A 21,139-nucleotide genomic window follows, 5' to 3' on the forward strand; every position below is an offset into this window, starting at 1 on the left:
TGTCTGGTTTAACAGATAGTAAACTCCATTAAAAATTGCAACTATTTTGTAATATACATTCCAGAGTGGAGTTGTAGCATGGGTAACAGGCATGGCCAGATTTAATACTTACACTTTTGCTTTTTCAGGGTGCTGGTAAAATGTAAGTTCATGCACTGCTGGACTGGGAAAAAAGCAACGGGGTTTTTTAAGCCCATCCAGGAGGACGTGCATTAGATGTAAGGGAAATCTGACAGAAAAGGAACATGGTCGCTGGAATGGGCATCATGAGGAGTCTCCAGTCCTTAAGGATGGGTTAACTAGTGGTGAGGAAAGTCCTTGAAATAGCTGATGTCCTGCCCTATTGCAGGAAAATTAATTAGATGAGTCTGAGACAAACTCCAGCCTATCTTTTGTGAAAATTGCGACATCACAGTGTAGTTCACACACAGATACAAATCTGGGAAAGCAAGAAACGTTCAGACTATCTAGGAATCACCATCAGTACTAAAAGCTTACCTTCCAGTGGGATCAGGTCCCAAAAGATGCCTTAGTCTTCAAGAGTATTCAGCAATGAATGAGATCAGTAGTGGAACAAATATGCATGTGTATGTACCTAGAGCCAGATTTAAAACTCTGCTTTCTGGCAACCTTAAAAAAAAAAATATTGGCCAGATTCTTCTCAGCAGCCCTGATGTAGGAAGGGGACTCAAGAAATCTACTTGCCCTTCTGAACTTCAGTTTCCTTCACCTCTGAACAAAAGGCTGGTACATGATCTTTCTTGCAGCTATGGTGTTAGGAGTGAGAGGATCGATGGGGTTTAGATGTCTCTTCAAAGTAACTCTCGGAACTGTAAGCAACTTCCCTACAACCCATTCGCTGTTTCTTTCATTTATTAGCTTTGGCCTCCTCAACATCCTGCAGCTGTGAGTTCCCCAGTTCAACTAGGCCCTGTGGGGGGAGGAAAAACCTGTCAAGTGTGTTTTAAAATCCCCAAATCAGCAATTCCATTCTCTGTTTCCTAGCTTGTATGTGAATACAAGCAGTGAATAATCATTCTCTGGTCTTCTCTACGTGATTTGTAACTTGCCATGTCTATTATAGTCAGTCTAACTTTTCAGGCTCCAGAATGCCAAGTGCAATTATTTTCGGTGATACAGAAGCTGTTCTGATCTTTCACTTATCCTCATCACTCTCTTACATACCTCTCCTCTCACAGTCCCCGTTCTTTGAGAAAGGGCAGAGCTATTCACACAATCCAGGTTGCACAAAGACCCTGAATTTACAGACAAGTGTGTCTTCTGTCTCCAGTTCCCTTCCTCCTAATTCTCTGTTCTTTAGATACCGCATTACTGCTCGACTCTCCTTGCATTCGTGTCTGAGATCCCTAGACAGCCACTCCCTGTCCTTTGTCAGGTTACTTCAGACTATTCCAGACAGCAGCTTTCACTAAACCTCTGCAGTCTTTCACTTTTCCTGCAGAGGTCCCCTGGAAACCACAAATCAACGAGACATGAACCTTTGAGACAAGGAAAGGGACAAGGAACAGTGACTTTTGGCCCTGGTGAACTTCTAAACTGCAACATACCTGATGCACACATCAGGACATCATCCTGCCCTCTTCAACCCTCAGCCGAGGGCGCAGCGGGTACCAATTTCCCTTCCATTGGGTTGCAGACACACGCAGCCTGGACTACCAGGTGACAGGTTGTACACCGCCTGGGATGGCTGGCACCCTTCTTTTACACAAACAAGGCAGTGCACCAGCCAGGCACCTCACTGCATGCTTTGGTGGACATAAACCATCAGACATCTCAGGCATTTGAAAGGCTGGTAATAAATACACTGACCTAAGAAAGGTTTATGTTTATTCCTGAACTGCCTTAGAAATTAAACATTGTACAAAATATGACAATTTTTAAAAAAATAAAAACAAGTAATGTTATATCATTTAGCATGAGTAATGTTACTCATGCAGCAGAGCAGGGAAACAATGGAAGCGCGAACAACAAAAAATGGCTCTGGAAAACCAAAACAGCAATCAGCAGTTCGTATCTGCACGCACTTTGGCTGGCATCCCAGAAACCCCACAGGTAACATCCATCTTGGGAGTGCACATGAAGATAAATTGCTTATTAGTATTATTAGGAACCCTGACAACAAGATGATGGAGGACTGATGACTTGGATTCTACTATCGCTGAAGTGCTAACCAAAAATAAGTTGGTGATAGCACTTAATAAACCAGACTGTTCTTACAAAATCCAGGAAAATAATCCCTTGCAGCGCTGTTACCTTCCTGCTATTCTCTTAATCCCTTCCCTTGTTCCTGCAGCCAGAACTCAATCTTGGCTGCAGACTGAGAAGTGTGTTGTTTAAACTCCGCTGGCTCCGACACACACTGCCTGCCGCAAGCAGCTATTTCTAAGTCATTCTCTCTCTTATGGAACTGCTAACATACTTCAGGAAATAAAATACTCCAGCTTGCAGCTATCTGATGTATTTTACAAAAGGAAATTGAACCAAATATTATAACATAACTTCGATATAGAATCAGATGAAATATTTCCACTGATAAGCTTTCCACAAACATTTTATGTAACAAATCCATAGTGATCTTTAAATAAATCCAGTTTGTTTGTGGTTAATTTCTATATACATTATAAATACATACACATATGCAATTAAAACCCTGACATGGTAGAGTCTTGTGTCTGCCTGCAAGATGCCAGAAAGATATTTTTGGGAACCAAAATCTTCTCTGATCCACGATTAGCGCTTCAGGCGAGTTTGGAAATGTCTTCGTACTGGATATCTTCAACTCGGCGTCCTTTTAAAGGTCCCTGGAGAAGAACATCATAGAAGAAATCAGATCAAAATATAAACTTGTTTGTTTGTTGGATTCCCAATAGGGAGCTTAAAGTAAGACAGCTAAAGGGGGTCTACGAAATCTCGCCATAACTAGACATTTTTCAAGAAGCACAACCAAAGTGAATAGCCCAGGAAATCACAGGCATTAGCACATTTACTCAGTGCTGCACAAGGTAAAAGCATGACGACGACTTTTCTGTTTGAGCGCTCTGTCCAAAAGCCACATATAACATATATATAACACATATAACTGCACACTGGAGGCTGTACAGGGGATGTATAGCAGAATGCATCCAAAACAATGCAGATTTTGGATTTGCTCATGACACAGCATTTTCTGTTTCGTTATTTTCAACCTGAGCAGAGAATGTGACAGGGCCTCAACACCGTCCCAGAAATCTTTTCACTTTCAGGACACTTTTTGTATTAGTTCTTGCAATTCCTTGTGATTTTGGGGCAAACATAAGCAGCTGTTTTGAATTAATTCACTATGATCTTATAAGTAGTACAAGATGTAATTTTGAATACAAACTTCTTATATACAAAAATCGTGGTCACCCTACAATCAGTAAGAAAATTCTCACAGAAGTCACTGGTTTCCAGGAGTAGTTTCACCCGCTTTTAATTTATAGACTCAAGAGTTTATGCAGGAGAGGGAAATCTTAATATCCACAGGCATCAGAACTAGAGAAAAACCACCCTTGGTTTCCAAGACCAATGTTATCATGAGCCTTAGCTCCAATCAAAGCTCCTTCTGTGGCTGGGACATCTGCACAGTCTCTTCTCAAGCAAAGTCTCCAGAATCCAATATGGGCTGAGTTTCTACAGCCCTTCTTTGAACGGGATCCTAACAGGGTCTCTCTCCTGCAAGCTGTGTTTAGGAAATTTGTCTTGGAGCCAATATCCTCTCTGCTGTATCAATGAGTTTAAAGATTGGTTTTGCAGAGGAGAATAAAGAAGTTGCCACACAAATAGATATGACAACACAGCTTAATTTTACCACAGAGGATGGTGATACGTAAAAAAACCCAAACCCCAAAACCAAACAACCAACCTTAATTGTTATCCATAATCAAGACAACAAATAAGTACATAAAGCCCCACGTTCAGTTTGAAAAAGGCAGGAGAAAATTCACCTCCTTGCATATTTCACATTTTTTACCTTCCCACAAAATAGTACAAGAGCAGCCACGTTTCAAAATAAACATACAAAATATTTTTGCAAGTCTCTTTCAAGTTCAGAACTTGCCAATTTCAGAATCCTGACATCTTTTTAAAGGCAAAGAGCAGAGCGTTAGTCTGCAATGAGGAATATGTGACTGTTTTCCTACTGGTTGGGCATAGGTGGGAGGTGACCACACCATAAATCCCACCTCTAAGACAGGATTAATGATACCATCTTTCTTTGTGAAAGCTCTCCGATGTACAGATGAAAAGCACTCTACACAAACTAGATCTTGCAGTGTTTGATACTTACAGAGTCGATGATTATTGTTGCTGAAAACCTCTTCTCATTGATAGATTCCAAGATGCCTTCATTTCCCCTGTAACCACCATTTAATACCATCACTTTCTTGCCTGAAATGAGAAACAGGAAACCAGTTACACAATAGGGCTCCCAACTTCCTTTGGTGGAGTTGTGTTCAACTCCACTGACAGCTGAAGGACAGAAGGTTTCTCCCAGCAGCTCCAGCAAGCAGCGCCCAGCTTCGCCTTACAGCCTGCCCATTGCCAAAGGAGAACAGAACACAATAGAATTAGAATAAGAACAAAGTAAGAATTAGAATAGAATTAGAATAGAATAGACTCTATCAGTTGGAAGGGACCTACAAGGATCATCTAGTCCACCTGCCTGACCAGTTCAGGGCTGACCAAGAGTTAAAGCATGTTGTTAAGGGCATTGCCCAAATGCCTCAAACACTGACAGGCTTGAGGCATCAACCACCTCTCTAGGAAGCCAGTTCCAGTGTTTGACCACCCTCTTGGTAAAGAAACGCTTCCTCATGTCCAGTCTGAACCTCCCCTGGTGCAGCTTTGAACAATTCCCACGCATCCTATCACTGGATCCCAGGGAGAAGAGCTCAGCACTTCCCTCTCCACTTCCCCTCCCCAGGAAGCTGTAGAGAGCAATGAGGTGGCCCCTCAGCCACCTTTTCTCCAAACTAGACAAGCTCAACGTCCTCAGCCATTCCTCATAGGACATGTCTTTCAGCCCTTTCACCAGTTTTGTTGCCCTCCTTTGGACACATTCAAGGACCTTCACATCCTTCTTCAATGGTGGGGCCCAGAACTGCACGCAGTACTCCAGGTGAGGCCGCACCAATGCTGAAAGCAGCAGGATCATCCCCTCTTTTGACCAGCTGGTTGATACACCCCAGGATGCGATTTGCCCTCACTGCTGACTTCTGAGCCTGCTGTCAGCCAGCATCCCCAAATCCCTTTCTGCAGGGCTGGTCTCCAGCCACTCCTCTCCCAATTTGTAATTGTGCCTGGCATTACTCCATCCCAGGTACAGAATCCGGCGCTTGGTCTTGTTAAATTTCATCCCGTGACTCATAACCCAATGCTCCAACCTATTTAGATTCCTCTGCAAGGGCTCTTGTCAATGACACCTCCCAGTTTGGTATTGTCAGCAAACTTGCCAATGGTGCATTCGACTCCTGCATCCAGATTGTCGATAAATAACTGGCCCTGGACGAAGCCCTGAGGAACGCCGCTGGTGACCAATGGCCAGCCAGATGTAGCCCCATTCACTGCAACCCTTTGAGCTCTGCCCTTCAGCCAGTTCTTCACCCAGTGCACCAAGAACCTGCTCATCCCGCAGCTGGACAGTTTATCCAGAAGGATGCTGTGAGGCACAGTATCATAGAACCACAGACTGGTTTGGGTTGGAAGGGACATTAAAGACCATCTCTTTCCAACATCCCCTGCCATGGGCAGGGACACCCTCCACTAGACCAGGTTGCCCAAAGCCCCATCCAACCTGGCCTTGAACACTTCCAGGGATCCAGGGGCAGCCACAGTTTCTCTGGGAAACCTGTGCCAGTGGTCCACCATCCTCACAGGGAAGAATTTCTTCCTAATATCTAATCTAAATGAACCTTCTTTTAGTTTAAACCCATTACCCCTTGTCCAATCACTCCATGCCCTTGTAAACAGTTCCTCTCCAGCTTTGCTGTAGGCCCCTTTAGGTAGTGGAAGGTCACAATTAGGTCTCCCTGCAGCCTTCTCTTCTCCAGGCTGAACAACGCCAACTCCTTGTTTCTCAACAAGAAAGACATCGAGCTGTTGGAGAGAGTCCAGAGGAGGCCACGAAGCTGATCAGAGGGATGGAGCACCTCTCCTATGAGGACAGGCTGAGAGAGTTGGGGTTGTTCAGCCTGGAGAAAAGGCGGCTCCAGGAGATCTAATTGTGGCTTACCAGTACCTGAAGGGGACCTACAGGAAAGATGGTGAGGGACTGTTTATCAGGGAGTGTAGTGACAGGACAAGGGGGAATGGGTTTAAGCTGAAGGAGGGGAGATTTAGATTAGATGTTAGAAAGAAATTCTTTGCTGTTAGAGTGGTGAGGCCCTGAAACAGGTTGCCCAGAGAGGTTGTGGAGGCCCCATCCCTGGAAGTGTTTAAGACCAGGTTGGATGAGGCTTTGGGCAACCTGGTCTAGTGGAGGGTGTCCCTGCCCGCAGCAGGGGGGTTTGGAACTAGATGATCTTTGAGGTCCCTTCCAACCCAAACCATTCTATGATTCTATGATTCTCTCAGCCTGTCTTCATAGCAGAGGTGCTCCAGCCCTCTGATCATCTTCATGGCCCTCCTCTGGACTCGCTCCAACAGCTCCATGTCTCTCCTGTACTGGGGCCCCCAGAGCTGGATGCAGTACTCCAGGTGGGGTCTCACCAGAGCGGAGTAGAGGGGCAGGATCACCTCCCTCACCCTGCTGGTCACACTTCTTTTGATGTAGCCCAGGACACGGTTGGCTTTCTGTGCTGCAAGTGCACACTGCCAGCTCATGTTGAGCTTCTCATCAATCAAAACCCCCAAGTCCTTCTCCTCAGGGCTGCTCTCAGTCCATTCCCTGTCCAGCCTATAGTTGTGCTTGGGATTGCCCCAACCTATGTGCAGGACCTTGCAGGTCCCCAAGTAACTTAAAGTTTGCTCTCTTGAAGTCCAGGGTAGCAACTCTGCTGTCCTTTTTTCTCATTACACTGAAAATTTTAAACTCAACCATTTCATGATCACTGTGGCCAAGACAGCCCCCACGAGTCCTTCTCTATTCACAAACAGCAAGCGTAGGAGGGCACCTTTCCTATTTGGCTCACTGAGTACCTGTGACAAGAAGTTATCTCCTACAAACTTCAAGAATTTCCAAGACCTGCTCATGTCAGCAGCATGATATTCCCAGTTATGTCTGGGAAACTGAAATCTCCCACAAGGCCAAGGGCTACTGATCCAGAAATTTCTCCTAATTGCCTATAGAACAACTCATCACTGCTTACCTCCTGGCTGTAGCAGACATCCACTACATCATCTCCTTTGTTTTCCACCCCCTAATCCTCACCCAGAGGCTCTCAACCACATCATTACTAACTGTAACGGCTGTACAATCAAACCTCGCCCTTATGACACCTCCACCTCACCTGCCCTGCCTATCCATCCTGAATAGCACCTATGTTTACTGCTCCAGGCTACATTGATAGTATGGGCAGAATCCATCGAAACTGCATCAGGAAAAGAAGCCACAGCTATTTCTCCCACATCCCATTCCCTGTGCCAGCGGCTCAGCGTACCTCTCTTTTGCCTTCTGTCTCACACGGTCAGTCCCTCAGGGAATCAATCCTAGTGCAAGGATGGGCAGAGCTCACCTACAAGTACGGTTATGCTAAAGAGCACTCATGGACACCATCAGCCAGCTCTTCACCAGCTACGGAAATGCAGAATACATCAGGTCTGCTGAAGAATGTGTGAATCCCAAAATCCTACATCCTATTTCCCCTACGCTGACGGTGTTCTGCTTACTGCTACCCTGACCATTCCCTGAAACAGTGGTCAGATGCTATACACAAACATTAGCGAGCACCAGCCAAAGAAATGCCAGCGAACCAAACAGGAGACAAAGTAAGCTTTGCCAAGGGCCCACAGCTACCTAAGGCATGACTTTGGAGGGAAGATACAGGATAAACATGATCAAAGGCCCTGTAGGGCTCCCAGAGATGCTTCCTGGCAGCTGAAGAGAGATGCTTTCATCTCGTCAAATGAACTAATTCCTACAGTACTTCCACCTTCTCAGAAAAGAATCTAATTCTTATGAGAAGGGACTGAAGACTCAAAGCAGAAGCAATGTAGTAATTCCCTGGAAAGTAACAAGAGGATATGTGGTACATGATCAGAGTAGCTTACGAAATGCTGTACCAAGAGCAAGGTGGCTCTTGTTATGGTACTTTCAAGGGGATGAATTACAGTTTAAAAGAACTGAAATATAAGTTTTGCAGTGACAGCTAAGCTGAAAAACGAACAAAACTGCCATACCTGGTGCAGGTATTACAGTCTCCAGATGCGTCTGATCAAGCTTCAGTTTGTCTCCAGAATCAATCATCTTCACAACTGCTGTGTATTTGTCAATCACTTCCTGTTGCAAAAGGCAGAGAAAAATCAGAAAAAAAAAAATCTAAATTTACATTTCAAAATTAACAAACTTGGGACCGTAAGTCTGCACTTCAACATTTTCAAAAGCAGCAAGGACTGCTGAGCTGTCCTAAAGGCATTCAGCTTTCACAAACTGCTGACCGGCCCTACTCTTAAGTTAAGGCTAGATTAAAAGGGCTCCTCTTGAACGTCAACGACTGGACTAGTTGACCACTAATTTTGCTAGCCTTGTCTGAAGGTTTTGTCAACCTTCGAGTCAGCTATCTTAGCTGTTCACTCAAAGATGGAGAGTAAATTAGCGGCTTCTTTCCCCCACGGGAGGCTAAGCTGGCTGGAAGCCACATGATGACAACTGTGATACTACCTCTCAATGAGGCAAAATGTCACTGATCATCTTTGTGCCTAGCATAAACCATGTTCCACCTCTCATATTCAGAGCTCAATGGAAGACAGCCACTGGGACTCATAAACCCTCCCAGATGCCTCCCCAAACCAGCTGTGATTCTGAACTCTACACACTCTTGTCAATCATTCAAAACACACCTGGGTGTTGTCTTTGGCGCACTTGCCACATACTGTTGAGCTCTGGACTACCTAGTACATCAACATTTCACTGGCAGTGGCTAGAAGAAAGCACTTCCGAACAACAGAGCAAGGCTTACAGCTTGAAGATTTTGTACACAAATTGTATCTTGCTCAAAGGCAGCCTGAAGCTTAAATATCAGTGCAAAACTGACTAGTCTGAGATTAAAATGCAATCGCACTGTTCTTGGTCATATCGCATTGAGAAAATGACTGTTCTCCAAGATGGATATGTTAATAGGGACAAACTATAGAGGATAAAACAGTGCTTAACAAAGAATCACTGAGTAAATGACATTAAACCAATTCAGACCTCACTCCCTGCCCAGAGTAAGTCCCAATACAGTGAAGGTGACGTTTCAGCCCTTATCAGTGTTGACTTAAGGCTGAACAACTTGCACAATCAAAGAAAACTTCAGAAGTCATCTGATACCAGAAAAGCCTAACCAATGCCACACACTTCCATTTGCAGTTTACCTTAACAACTGCCTTCTTCTTGTGATACTTCTCTCCAAGCTTTTTTGTTACAATTTTTACAATGATTTCCTGGAAGATTTGAAATGAGAAAAAAAAAACCAGTAAAATGCCAAAAACATACAAACAACTACACAATCTAAACTAATTGCACATTCAGGTTGCTCTGACTCCAACCACACACTGTACAGCACAGCACAAGAAGCAACAATAATAAAGACTGGGCATTCAGTAACTTGCATTTATCCTCAAATTATTGCCCCATAGTATCTCTCAAGATACTTTTTGTTTGTTTGTTTGTTTTACAAGTACAGTTACACTTGAATTCAGGAAATAATGTGACAGCCCACGATGGGTCAAAGGCAGAACTTATTGATCTAGAAGTCTAGTCAATAAGTAGAAGCTGAGATGAGGTCTCTCAGCTCAAAGGCTGATGTTGACTTCTACATCTCTGTGCACGCCAGCTACTAGTGCAGAAAGAAGAGGGCTGTAAGTAACCTCATGATTTAAACATCATCTGTAGAGATTCACAGTACCAACTCCTTAATTAGAGAATTCCACTCCATCTGAGATCAGGCATACAATGCTTCAGCCTGCAGATCATGCTCAACCAGAAGAGTAATTCCTCCCAGATACCGTAATATTTCATATTTGGCAGCTTGGAAAATAAGGGTGAATTTAGTTTGGAATCTGCTTTTGGATCTTTACAAAAATCAATAGTGGCTTTAGAGATGCACAATTGCTTGTTATTTGGTATAATAATATTTTTTAAGATACTTACAGGCTGCAACCAGTAGTCTCTTCTAGACGTTCTTTTCTTCTCCTCTTCGAGCTACAGAACAACAACAAATAATCACCATTTACCTCCTCCTTTTATTGCAGCTTTCCAATGCCTTTGAAAAGCTGAACCAATTCTCCAGACCCACATCAAGCGCGGAATAAAAAAAAAACCAAAAACTAAATAAGTCAGTGTGTGCTTGATGCATAAAAATCAATCTGATGAGATAGAGGAATCCATGATAAAATGATGGAGATTTATATTTGGTTTTGTCAAGTGTTTCTAGATATTTTCTTCTTTTCCAAAATCTGTATTCCTTTACTTCCAAAATCTCAGTCGCCTGAGGAATAGGCACAGATCAGCAGCAGAAACCAGTTTTAATGGGGAACTGAAATCGTTTTGCCTGATAAGATATAAAAGTCCTAATTCCACATGAACTGAAGGTCTGAGGTCACTTCACAGGAATGCCCTGGTAAAGTGGACACTGCCATAGGCATAGAGTTATAAAGACACAGATCCTGCATGATTATTACCTCCATAATCTCATCCAGTGCAGATTTCTTCTTTTTCTCTTTGGACTGACCAGAACTATGAGCTGATTCTTTTCTTTTAACTGCCCCTTCCACCATCTTCAGTGCATTCGGTCCAAGGGCACTGCTGGAAGAATAAGATGGCGTTTTCACAGCAGGCCTTAAATTGTCTCCTCTATCAAGATGCATTTGAAGAGCTCATTGTGCAAAAAAAGCCTGCTGATCTATTTAATTTCAGTTGTGCAAGTCACCTTCCAGACCCTGCATGCCTTCTTCTCTAGAACTGCATTGGGCAGCTAGAACTGATCTTGAGGTGTAAACTCCATGTCCACTGACGTTTGCTGCTAGCAGTCCAGCAGAATGAAAACAACTTAATGATCAGTTCACCAGTGCAACAGCAAAGACTTGATCGGGGACTTGAGTTCAATGGAGAAGGCAAAAGCAGGTCTGCAAATAAGGTTTTGAAATTCAAAAGGACAAACTTGTGGCTTTAGAGAAGCCATCTGGACAGAGCAACTCTTAAACATGATAGATGTCTAGAACTCCATCCAGAGATAATCAGCCTATCCATCAGGGGGAGGAAATACATGGGAATCTGCAGAAAAGGGCTCCACACCCAGCAAATAAACACCATCTTCACAGTCATATTCAAAATAGGCAAACAGCCTATGAATTATGAACAAAAAGAGCAATCAGCACAAAAAGTTACATCTCAGGGATCAGGGAACATCTAGGTAAAGTGAGAACTGCCTAAACACAGCTTGAGTTAAGCCATTTTTTATAAAAGACATTTGAATGCAGCAAAAAAAATGTAGGTGTTCTCTCATCTGGAAAGATGAAGGTTGCTGTGAGGTGGACAGTAAGGTAAGATTAGTACGGCCTTTACAACAAATCACATGTTCTGCCTGTGGTAAGGACATTCGATATACTAGCAAAGGGAAGATACAAAACAGGAATGAAGATACAGAAATGGCAGTAGAAACAAAATTGAGGGAAAAATAATTATATTTCAGAGGAAGACTGGATAATCTCCGTAACAGAGGTCTGGAAGAAAAAGCACGTTAAACCACAAATCCAATAGCAAGTACTTAAAATAAAATCTTATAAAGAGTAACATACAATTAAAACATAACAACTGCGGTGCCTACATTTAAGAAGGAAAACACATCTAGCTGTGAGATTACTAAGGGATTCATGGGTGTCAATACTAAAACAAATCTTATTTATCATATTCACTAAGGACCCTGGGACAGAGTGAGAGATCACCAACACTGTTCAGGTGTGCCATTCAATGTGGAGGACACAAGAAAGAACTGGACACCAGAAAAGACTAGTTTATCTTGAAAACTGTTGTTTTAAAAAAGACAAAATTCAACAGCACGTTATGCAAGCTCACACGCTGTGGAAAAGTTTACTCTGATTACCTTCTATCTACTGGGAGCTGTTTAAGAGCAACAAAAGCAGAAAGGAGTCTGGCTATAACCAGAGATGACAGCTACCAGTGTGGACCAGCCATGAAAGAGACAAATGCAATCCTAGGAGGCGTCAAGACAGACAGGCATTAGTGCTTTGTATAAGCCACGATGACGTTTCATTCACAGCATGCGCACATTTGATCAGCTCCCCTGTTCAAGACTAGCTGAAACTGGAACAAGGACAAGGAAGGGATATTCAGTGGATCAGGGGAATGGGGAGATGAGGCCAGCACCATGCAGGTCTGTTTGTGCAGCACAGTGAAAGCCAAGAGGCTAAAACTGTTCTCTACAAACATATTGTCTGAGAAAGCAAACGCCAGGGAGAAAAATAACTATTTATGTTAAACACCCATACCAGTATGAGAGCAACTGGTATAAACTGGCCATGACTACGTTTACTTGGGAAATTACAGACAAGGTCCTAACCATCACAGCAAACAGGTTTTGAAGGAACTTCTCTTGGGATTATAGAGCTGGGGAGACTGTAACTGTGTACAATGGAGGCTGATCAGTGTGTGGACAGGACTGTACGCTGGTACACTTCCAGTACCGTGGACAGGAGTCAGTGACCTTGACAATAGCTTCTGCTCATTCCTTAATTAGAAGTAATTCTAATCTTACTTGTCCACGGAGTTAAGCAGGGATTTGAGGATGTAAGTTCTTGAGGGGAAAAAAGTAAGCTCAGGGCTCCCAGTTTGCTCACAGCAGCAGCGGTGACTCCTAGCTTCACATCAGCCACATGGATGTTCAAGGGAAGGCACGCCACCCCTCACTCTCCTTCTCAGCAAGGCTCCAGCTCCATCTCAGTACCCAACCACCAGTATCCCCATGCCCCCAAAACTCCACCATCCACTACCTATGAATTCCCAGACCTATTTGTGCACTCTGCTCAGGAAATACAAGTGCCAGGTTTCTGTAGCTTGTGCTGTGAGTACAGAAGTTGGGAAGCCAGAAGTCCTACTGCATGCTGTGCTGCGGTGCTGGACACCAGGTTGAACTCAACTGATCCTCAGTAACAGCCAACAGCTGCAGAACACACCTTTATGCTGCTGACACAGGGAAGCCATTTCCATATACAATTCTGAAGTGATTCCTGTATCACCAGTGACACACAAACTACCATCTGGTCACTTTACTGTGAAATGGGTATCCTAATTTTGCTTCTACGCTACCAATACAAAGCTCACAGACAAGTATCTCTCATAAACTACAAAAAAAGTTAGACTACTTGATATATGATTTCACATTCAGCCAAATTTTAGCAAGCACCTTAAGTATTCCTCACTGAAACTATTCAAGTGAGCATCTGCATTAAGTTTCAGACTCATCTTAAGCACAACTCAATGCTTAGGGATAATTTACAAGTTTTCCTCAAAGCATGAAATCTGTATCTATTATTGCAAAGAACTACTTTGTTGTCTCATTTTCTGCCTGGCGTATCTCCCATCAGATACCTTATCTAAGAGCTGAGCTTGTGATGAGTGGAAAGCTTTCGTTTTACCTGCAATACATTTAATTACAATATTGCCTCACATGAAAAGACGCACTGCTCATCAAACAGTTTCACAGACTGCTATAAGTCAGTATTGTTTGCATTATTGATGCCTTTTGTCCTGCGTTGCTTGTGGTTATATGATGACAATTAAATTCATGAGCTTTAGAAAGACTTACATCGGGTAGATTCAGCTTTTTAAATGATGATCACAGAAAGTATTACCTCCAATTAGACAAGGCAATCAAACCTTTTAGGAACCAAAATTAACAAGTCATGAATACCCATTCACAGAAGGCAGCTGGGACTGGGTGGCATTCACTTCAAATGCTTTGATTGGATTCTTTACCCAATCTTTCACATAACAGTATCTCCTCAGAGGAAACTATAACTGCCTATGACTTCATGGGCATCTGCCACAAACTTTAGTGAATTCAAGAAGGTTCCTCACAGCACACATTTAAGATATACCCATTCATCCATTTTAAATACAAAAGGAACCATGAAGTCATCTAGTATCCCCTCCTGAATAACAGAACAGGATGAGATATTAGACTCCAAATATTTCAGGACAAGATACACCTTCCTGCCCATACAAATATGATTGTCATTTAAGTGCTTTGCAACAGTAAGGGTTGCCCTTAAATTCTTTTCTCACCTTGTTTTAGAAGATGCTGCTATTGAAGTACTTGCTCCTTTGTTTAAATTAAATGTAACTAAAAAATAAAAAGACATTACTCTATTTCTATCTTTAAATATAGCTGCATTGAAGGATGCTACAATTTTAAAAATCTGCAAATGAAAAAGATCATAAATTTGAAAATATTTACTAATCTATATTTCGGCTCAGCTTTTAAAATAGATTACTTTAAACATTATAAGAAAGAATACTCTGTATTTCCATATTCCAGTGCTCTTTATAACTGATCTCAAAACACTTTATGAAGCACCGAGCAGGCCTCAGCGCTCATCTCGCTTTAATCACAAAATCAGCTTCAGTAGGTTCTAGAAAATTACATATATCAAAACCTAGTTACCTTTTTCTTCTTCATTTTCTCTGTTCAGTTCAGTATAGACTGGCTTTTCCTGCCAAAAAAACACAGCACATTTCAGAGTCAAACAGAAAACTGAGCCAAGATATCATTTTTTGGTGATCATCGATTAGCTCAGTTTTACAGACTACTGTGAGATTATTACCAGTAACTATAATATTCAACCTGGCTTGATTCATAAGAAGATTATAAATTGAAAACATTATCTCATTACAGGCTCCTGTGCAAAATTCTCTAATTAACATCCTCTGCTGAGATGCTGTCTAAACTTGCTTGATTCCAACATGAAAGGAAAGTGGCCTTACTGTAGTAGTATTCTCTATTTGAACCAACATGATTAGACTGGTTTCTGGACAGACTGATAACTCGAAGGAGGAAATTCTGGAATCTTTCCAAATTTTTAGCACTGAAGGCTCAGACCATTTAAATTTCAATTAGTTTTAAATTAAGAAAAAGATAATTGTTTACAACAGCATTTAAATGTACCTATCAACACCCAGGATCAACTGGGAGGTTCCAGTCCCAGGCAATAATGTGTACAAAAGTCACGGAATGAGGCCAAATCTACTAAATTAAATTCACGAGCTTTAGAAAGACTTACATCAGGTAGATTCACTATTCACTAGTTATTACTCCTTTAGTACTAAAGCAAGGCAGGTACAAAGTAACTCCAAGTTCTCCTCCAGAGCAGGTTATAATCTAAGAAAACTGTATAGCAGAAAATTCAGAACATAAGTGAACTGATATGGTGATTCAAGTATGGAAGATGACAGTCTAAATAAAATGGCTGAAATAAAATGGCCTGAAATGGCCAGGATCAGACACCAGGGCCACAGGACACAAATCTAGTAGATTTCAAAAACCATATCAAATCTAAAAGGAGCTGAAACCTCTGCTTCCATTTATTTATTTATTTATTTATTGGAACTGTGATTCCATAGAGGACCTTGATGTTCATCAGCTGTAAAAACTACCAGCAAGTTGGTTGGTCAAGAAAATGCAACAAGTTGCAATTTCAACAGAAAGAAGTTAGTCAAGGCTGCTATCAGAGGTATCTGGGAGAAGACTAATCCTTGTGGCTTAAAAAAAGAACATCATGCAGCCAAATATGCCCACTGTTCCTCTGTCTGAACTGCTGATGAGCTAGTAACCTGAAGCATGAGGCTTACTCATCACCTTCTAACTGACTGCAAAGGAAATACCAGTGCACAGACCCTAGCAGCGCTGCATTCACCATTAATTTAACCAAGAGGAGGTTTGAGGTGAAGGCTGACATACAGTACAATTTTCCTCACCAGCTCTTTCCCCTCCAAACCTCTTCTAACTTGTTGTTCGATGAATTTAGCAGTTTTTTCTTCATCATCAAGGTCCTGTTTCTTCTTCCTCTCTTGTTCTTGTTGCCTGCGAATAGTCTCTGGGTCCCTATCAATATACTGAATATACCAGCCTTTTGGAGTCTCATCAACCTTGCAGAGACCTAAAAAGTCAATGCAAGATAAAGTACAATTAATACTCACAAAAGCAAGCAAGGGACAAAGAAAAGATCAAGATCACTTTCACAGTCCATGTTCACTATAACAACGCAGATACTTTACCAGAGACAACATACCCCTTCCTGGCCTGGTAAAATAGATTTTGAATTATCTTTTGAATCTGCTTCTGCCCTTCAGCTAGCTGGTTCTGCTTGGAAATAGGCCAGAGTACATAATAAAGTGGACAGAGTGTTTTACAATACTTTCCTTATTGAAGAAAATGTTTCCTTCCCACTGTTTTAACAAGGAAGAAAACAGAAATCTAACATACGTAAACAGTACACACTAATAGCATCATACTAAAGAAAACTTTACTATGCTATATTATTGTTACTAACTCTCACTAGAGTGACTAGAGTGACTTTTCAAACACTATATGACTCATGAATGTATCCTGTAGGACACAGGCAATCAGAGCCAAAGTAAATTTTCTAGCCAAACTAACCTCTCTTCCCTGCACTAAACACAAACCTGCAGATCTCAAGCTTTAACCCTTTCACTAGGCCAGGAATGAAAATGACTGCTCGTTTCTTGTCACCTTAAATATGGAAGGATTCTGTAGTCATAAGAAATGTTCTATCACAGTTTTTAATTTTTAAATGGCAATTGTTGGAAGTTGATTTAGAATTTAGCAAGATCTCCAGTAAATATAGACCAGCAGATAAAACAAGGAAAGGTTCTTGACTGATGCATTTATCCCAGACTTCTGACATTTTTCATAAGCAAACTCCTAGTGGTTAGCACAGAAATGTGTTTGGACATCTGTTAATATATATACAGGAGGGAAGGGGTAGAAAGAAAAAGGAAACAAGAGAACTAACGTAAATGTTTACTGATCACTTATCAGCAACGCAATTACCCAATAATTTTAAAACTTCCCAACCCTGAGCAACTACATTTACCTTCTCTCCCCAGCCATTTAGTAAAATCAGTCAGTGTCTCCCACTGTGTGGCATTCATGTGGATGTGTTCTCGATGGCTAATATATTCATTGTACACAATATTATTGTGGACTCTCTTTGTTCCTGAAATACAGAATTATTAAATATAAATATGGGACCTAGGAGAAAGCAACCAAAACTTCTTGCACTGAACTAATAAAAGACATTAAAAACAAACAAACAAACAAACAAGGAAAGAAACAGTAAAATATTTACCAAATCGCCTCCTGAGCAGTTCTAGGAAATCATTTCGGAACTCCCTCAGGGGATAAAAAGAAAGTATTTTAGTAAAACTTTAATGATTACAAAGTAATTTTCTATTGTTATTAACAATGAAATATCTGCAGTATAAAAACAAGTATTCTTTTGAACTGACCATAATGTAATTCAGACATTCATTTTACTTTTTGATTAGCATTAAATGCATCATGTATACACAAAGAAACACAACATGGTACATGCACACACAACTTAAATCTTCAAAAGTATAATACCCTTTCAAAAGGATAAAATGGAAAGAACAAAATCCAAACATTTCCCACTAATTGCTGGTATTTCATTACCAGGTATCTTCCCAGTTTGACTGACACAAAACAGAGGGCAGGAAAAAGGGCAGCAGTGGTGGATGGGGCAGACTGATCACTCATCTCCCTGCTAATTCAAGGGCTTGAGTATCAAACCTCGCTTCAGACTCATGCTGAAGACAGCTCCAGTCAACCCAGCTGCCATGTAAGTCAGCTAGACAAAGGACTGGGGGAAACTGTGGCACATTAGTCGCATCCCTGACTTGTTATCTCTCCGTAATGGTTCTTGTCAGTTTCTGGAACTCTGTGTGCATGGCAGTCACTTAGCTGAGGCAGAATGGTGACGTACTCTGTAACATAGAGTAACTTAAAACGGGACTCAGACACGGCATAAAACTGTCAAATTTGATTAAACATCATGGCTCCCTGAAACCTCTTCCATGCATTCAAAAGTGACATTGCCTAAATTTTCAAATTGCCATTAAAAAAAGAGCTGACACTAAAATGTATAAATAAAGTGTCTTCAATGGGACACGATCGGGCCTTAGAGGTACGGCTGTGCAGATATGATACAGGAAAGAAGACCTGGGTAAGAATATACAGCAAACTTACTCAGAAAAGTAATCCATGAATTGCTGAGGATTTTCAGAAGCCAGCAGCAACTGCCTCTGGTGGGACTCAGACATGCAATGACATTTAAAGCCATTCTATAAAATAAAAATAAATACTTTGTCTGTCTTTGTCTCAAATGGCAACACTCACACTGCTGAAGAGCATTCAAAATAATGTTTTATAAGTGAAATTTCTTGGAGGCTCCACAGAAAACACCTTAACTCAGCCATAGCCTACACAGGGTGGTTCTTCCTCCTGACTGGGCAATCCAGAAACAAAACTCTTCCCGGGGCAAAGAGCCTCAAGACAAGCTGTGAAAGGGGTTATGAGACAGGACATTCCGGCAGTCCTCTTCATCCCTTGTGGAATGGGATAGATGTGGCACCACCCAGGTCCACCCAGGACCCATCCTGGTGCTTGTGCAAGAGCACTGGAAATGTTTGCTGGGTCCCTACCTGACGAACACTGACGCCAAATGTGTGCAAGGAGGGGACAGTGTCCTCAGAGCGCTCAAGCTATGGACTGTGATAGTCTGGACACCTCTGGCACAGGGCTGAAGTCATCGGAAGTCCCAAAAAAGCACCCAGACATAAGACATTTGACCACGTCCTTTTTTTGTATAATATCATCATAACATCTTTCATCACAACATGATTATATCTACAGCAAATTTCATTCCATGGGAGCCCCGTCCCCCCTTATAAAATGATCTGGTTGTATAGCAGTGAAGCTTTTTCGCTTGTACCACTGCGAAGAGAATAAGATTTGAACTTGGGTGAAAGGGAGAAGGGGGCAGAAACAGCTGAAGAACAAGACAATTAAACATCAGCAAGATGGAAAACTAAAAGCACAGTTAGCCCAAGTGGAGGTACTTTTGGTGCACAACTCTGGTAGAAATCAGGAGGAAGAGGACACTCACGTCCCAGAGGCATCTAGGCCCAAGTGAATAGACCAGTGAAAAGAAGAGGGGAAAGCTTCAGAAAAAAATTACCTCTTCATAAAAGGAGAAAAAAGGAAGAAACTGAGCCAGAATCAGAAGGGAGTCCTCAGTACAAGAAGGACATGGACCTGTTGGAGCGAGTCCAGAGAAGGCCACGAAGATGATCAGAGGGCTGGAGTACCTCTGCTATGGAGACAGGCTGAGAGAGTTGGGGTTGTTCAGCTTGGAGAAGAGAAGGCTCTGGGGAGACCTTAGAGCAGCCTTTCAAATCTTAAAGGGCACTTATAAGAAAGAGGTGTAGAAACTTTTTAGCAGGGCTTGTAGCAATAGGACAAGAGGTAATGATTTTAAACTAAAAGAGAGTAGATTTAGACTAGATACAAGGGAGAATTTTTTTACAATGAGGGTGGTGAAACATTGGCACAGGTTGCCCAGAGAGGTGGTAGATGCCCCACTCCTGGAAGTGTTCAAGGCCAGGTTGGATGGGACTTTGAGCAACCTGCTCATTGCAGTGGGGGGTGGAACTGCATGAGCTTTAAGGTCTCTTCCAACCCAAACCATTCTGTGATTCTATGAAAAGAGACCTCAGAGTGCTCCAGACATGCATCCCCTTGGGCATGTCACCGCACTCACCCTGTCCCCAAAGGAAATCATGGCCACCCTCCTCAACTCCCCTCCAAGGTGGACAAGAGCCACCTAATTCTTAAACCTATAGACCCCTCGAGGTATGTGTGAGGGAGTCACCCTTCCAGGGGTTTTGGGGCCAGCCTGTGCTCCCCCTCCCCCTGGGCTGATCAGTCACTCTGCAGGCAATTGAACGTCCCCAAATATGAACCAGGGCCAACACACTTTCTCCAAAGTCAATGAGAACTTCTCCCATGGGGGATCCCACAGGGATCACCCCATCCTCAGCAATTAGGAACCCACCAGGTCCCACCAATCTGCCCTCAAAGAGATCATGGTCCATACAAGAAGGACTGGGGATCCTCAAAGGAGAATAAGGGCCCTTTCCAATGCCTCTCTAAAGAGAGTCGGGGCTCCCTGTACTCCCAGCAAGTGAGGCCAGTATCCTCCCTAGAAGGTTCACACCTCACAGGTAGTGTCAGAGCCCCACACAGAGAAAGGGAACACTTACAAGGGCAATCTGGGCCAGCCCTTTACCCCCACAAGGGAACTCAGGAACCCTACATGGTTATGAGGTCACATACTCCCTAAGGCGGTCGCAGCCCTCCCCCAAAAAAAATTATTTGGGAGCGCAACAAGGGCTCCTCCGTATCCTACTCAATAGCACTGAGGGCCCTTACAAGAGGGATCGGAGCCCCCACAAGACAACCGAGGACCCCAACCGCGGGGACCGACGCCCCCGTGTCTCCCCAAGAGAACCGCTCCTCTCGAGGGGTCTGGGCTTCCCTACAAGGGGGTCGGAGCCCCCCGTGTCCCCTCACGGAGGATCGCCCTCCCTCCTCGAGAGATCGAGGCCCGCCGCGCTCCTCGGCCGCAGGCCCAGCCACTGTCGGGTCGGGCTTACCTCATCACGGCACTGCTTCTGGCACATCTGACAGTACCAGCGCAGCTTCTGCAGCCCCTTGGACTTGATGCGGTTGGCGATAGCCTTGGGACTGAGGAAATCCGACTTCCCCATGGCGACGGCCCCGATCCACCACCACCCCGCTCGTACCCACCGGAAGTGGCCGCCCGCGTCCCGGAAGCACTT

The 21,139-nt window shown here is 42.9% G+C and overlaps 1 protein-coding gene across 3 annotated transcripts; it reads right to left on the reverse strand.

Moving 5' to 3' along the window:
* Positions 1-21: 21 nt before the first annotated feature.
* KIN (Kin17 DNA and RNA binding protein) lies at positions 22-21,108 on the reverse strand. Of its 3 annotated transcripts, XR_008576203.1 has the most exons (14): positions 20,954-21,093; positions 18,486-18,580; positions 17,566-17,609; positions 17,311-17,433; positions 16,172-16,353; positions 14,862-14,910; positions 14,483-14,540; positions 10,861-10,984; positions 10,331-10,381; positions 9,553-9,621; positions 8,377-8,476; positions 4,328-4,428; positions 2,654-2,822; positions 22-931 (listed from the first exon to the last, which is right to left on the reverse strand). XR_008576203.1 is itself a non-coding variant. In XM_054818884.1 (13 exons), exons 1-13 carry the CDS (start codon positions 21,065-21,067, stop codon positions 2,760-2,762), a joined length of 1,173 nt encoding a protein of 390 aa, XP_054674859.1. In that variant the 5' UTR covers positions 21,068-21,108; the 3' UTR covers positions 942-2,759. The 3 variants fall into 3 exon arrangements, 2 of the variants coding, with proteins under 2 accessions (XP_054674859.1, XP_054674868.1); XM_054818884.1 differs by lacking the exon at positions 22-931 and having other exon boundaries at positions 942-2,822; positions 20,954-21,108; XM_054818893.1 differs by lacking the exon at positions 22-931 and having other exon boundaries at positions 942-2,822; positions 10,861-10,981.
* Positions 21,109-21,139: the final 31 nt, after the last annotated feature.

This window comes from Grus americana, chromosome 1 (genome assembly GCF_028858705.1).
Source record: "Grus americana isolate bGruAme1 chromosome 1, bGruAme1.mat, whole genome shotgun sequence".
Taxonomy (NCBI): Eukaryota; Metazoa; Chordata; class Aves; order Gruiformes; family Gruidae; genus Grus; species Grus americana.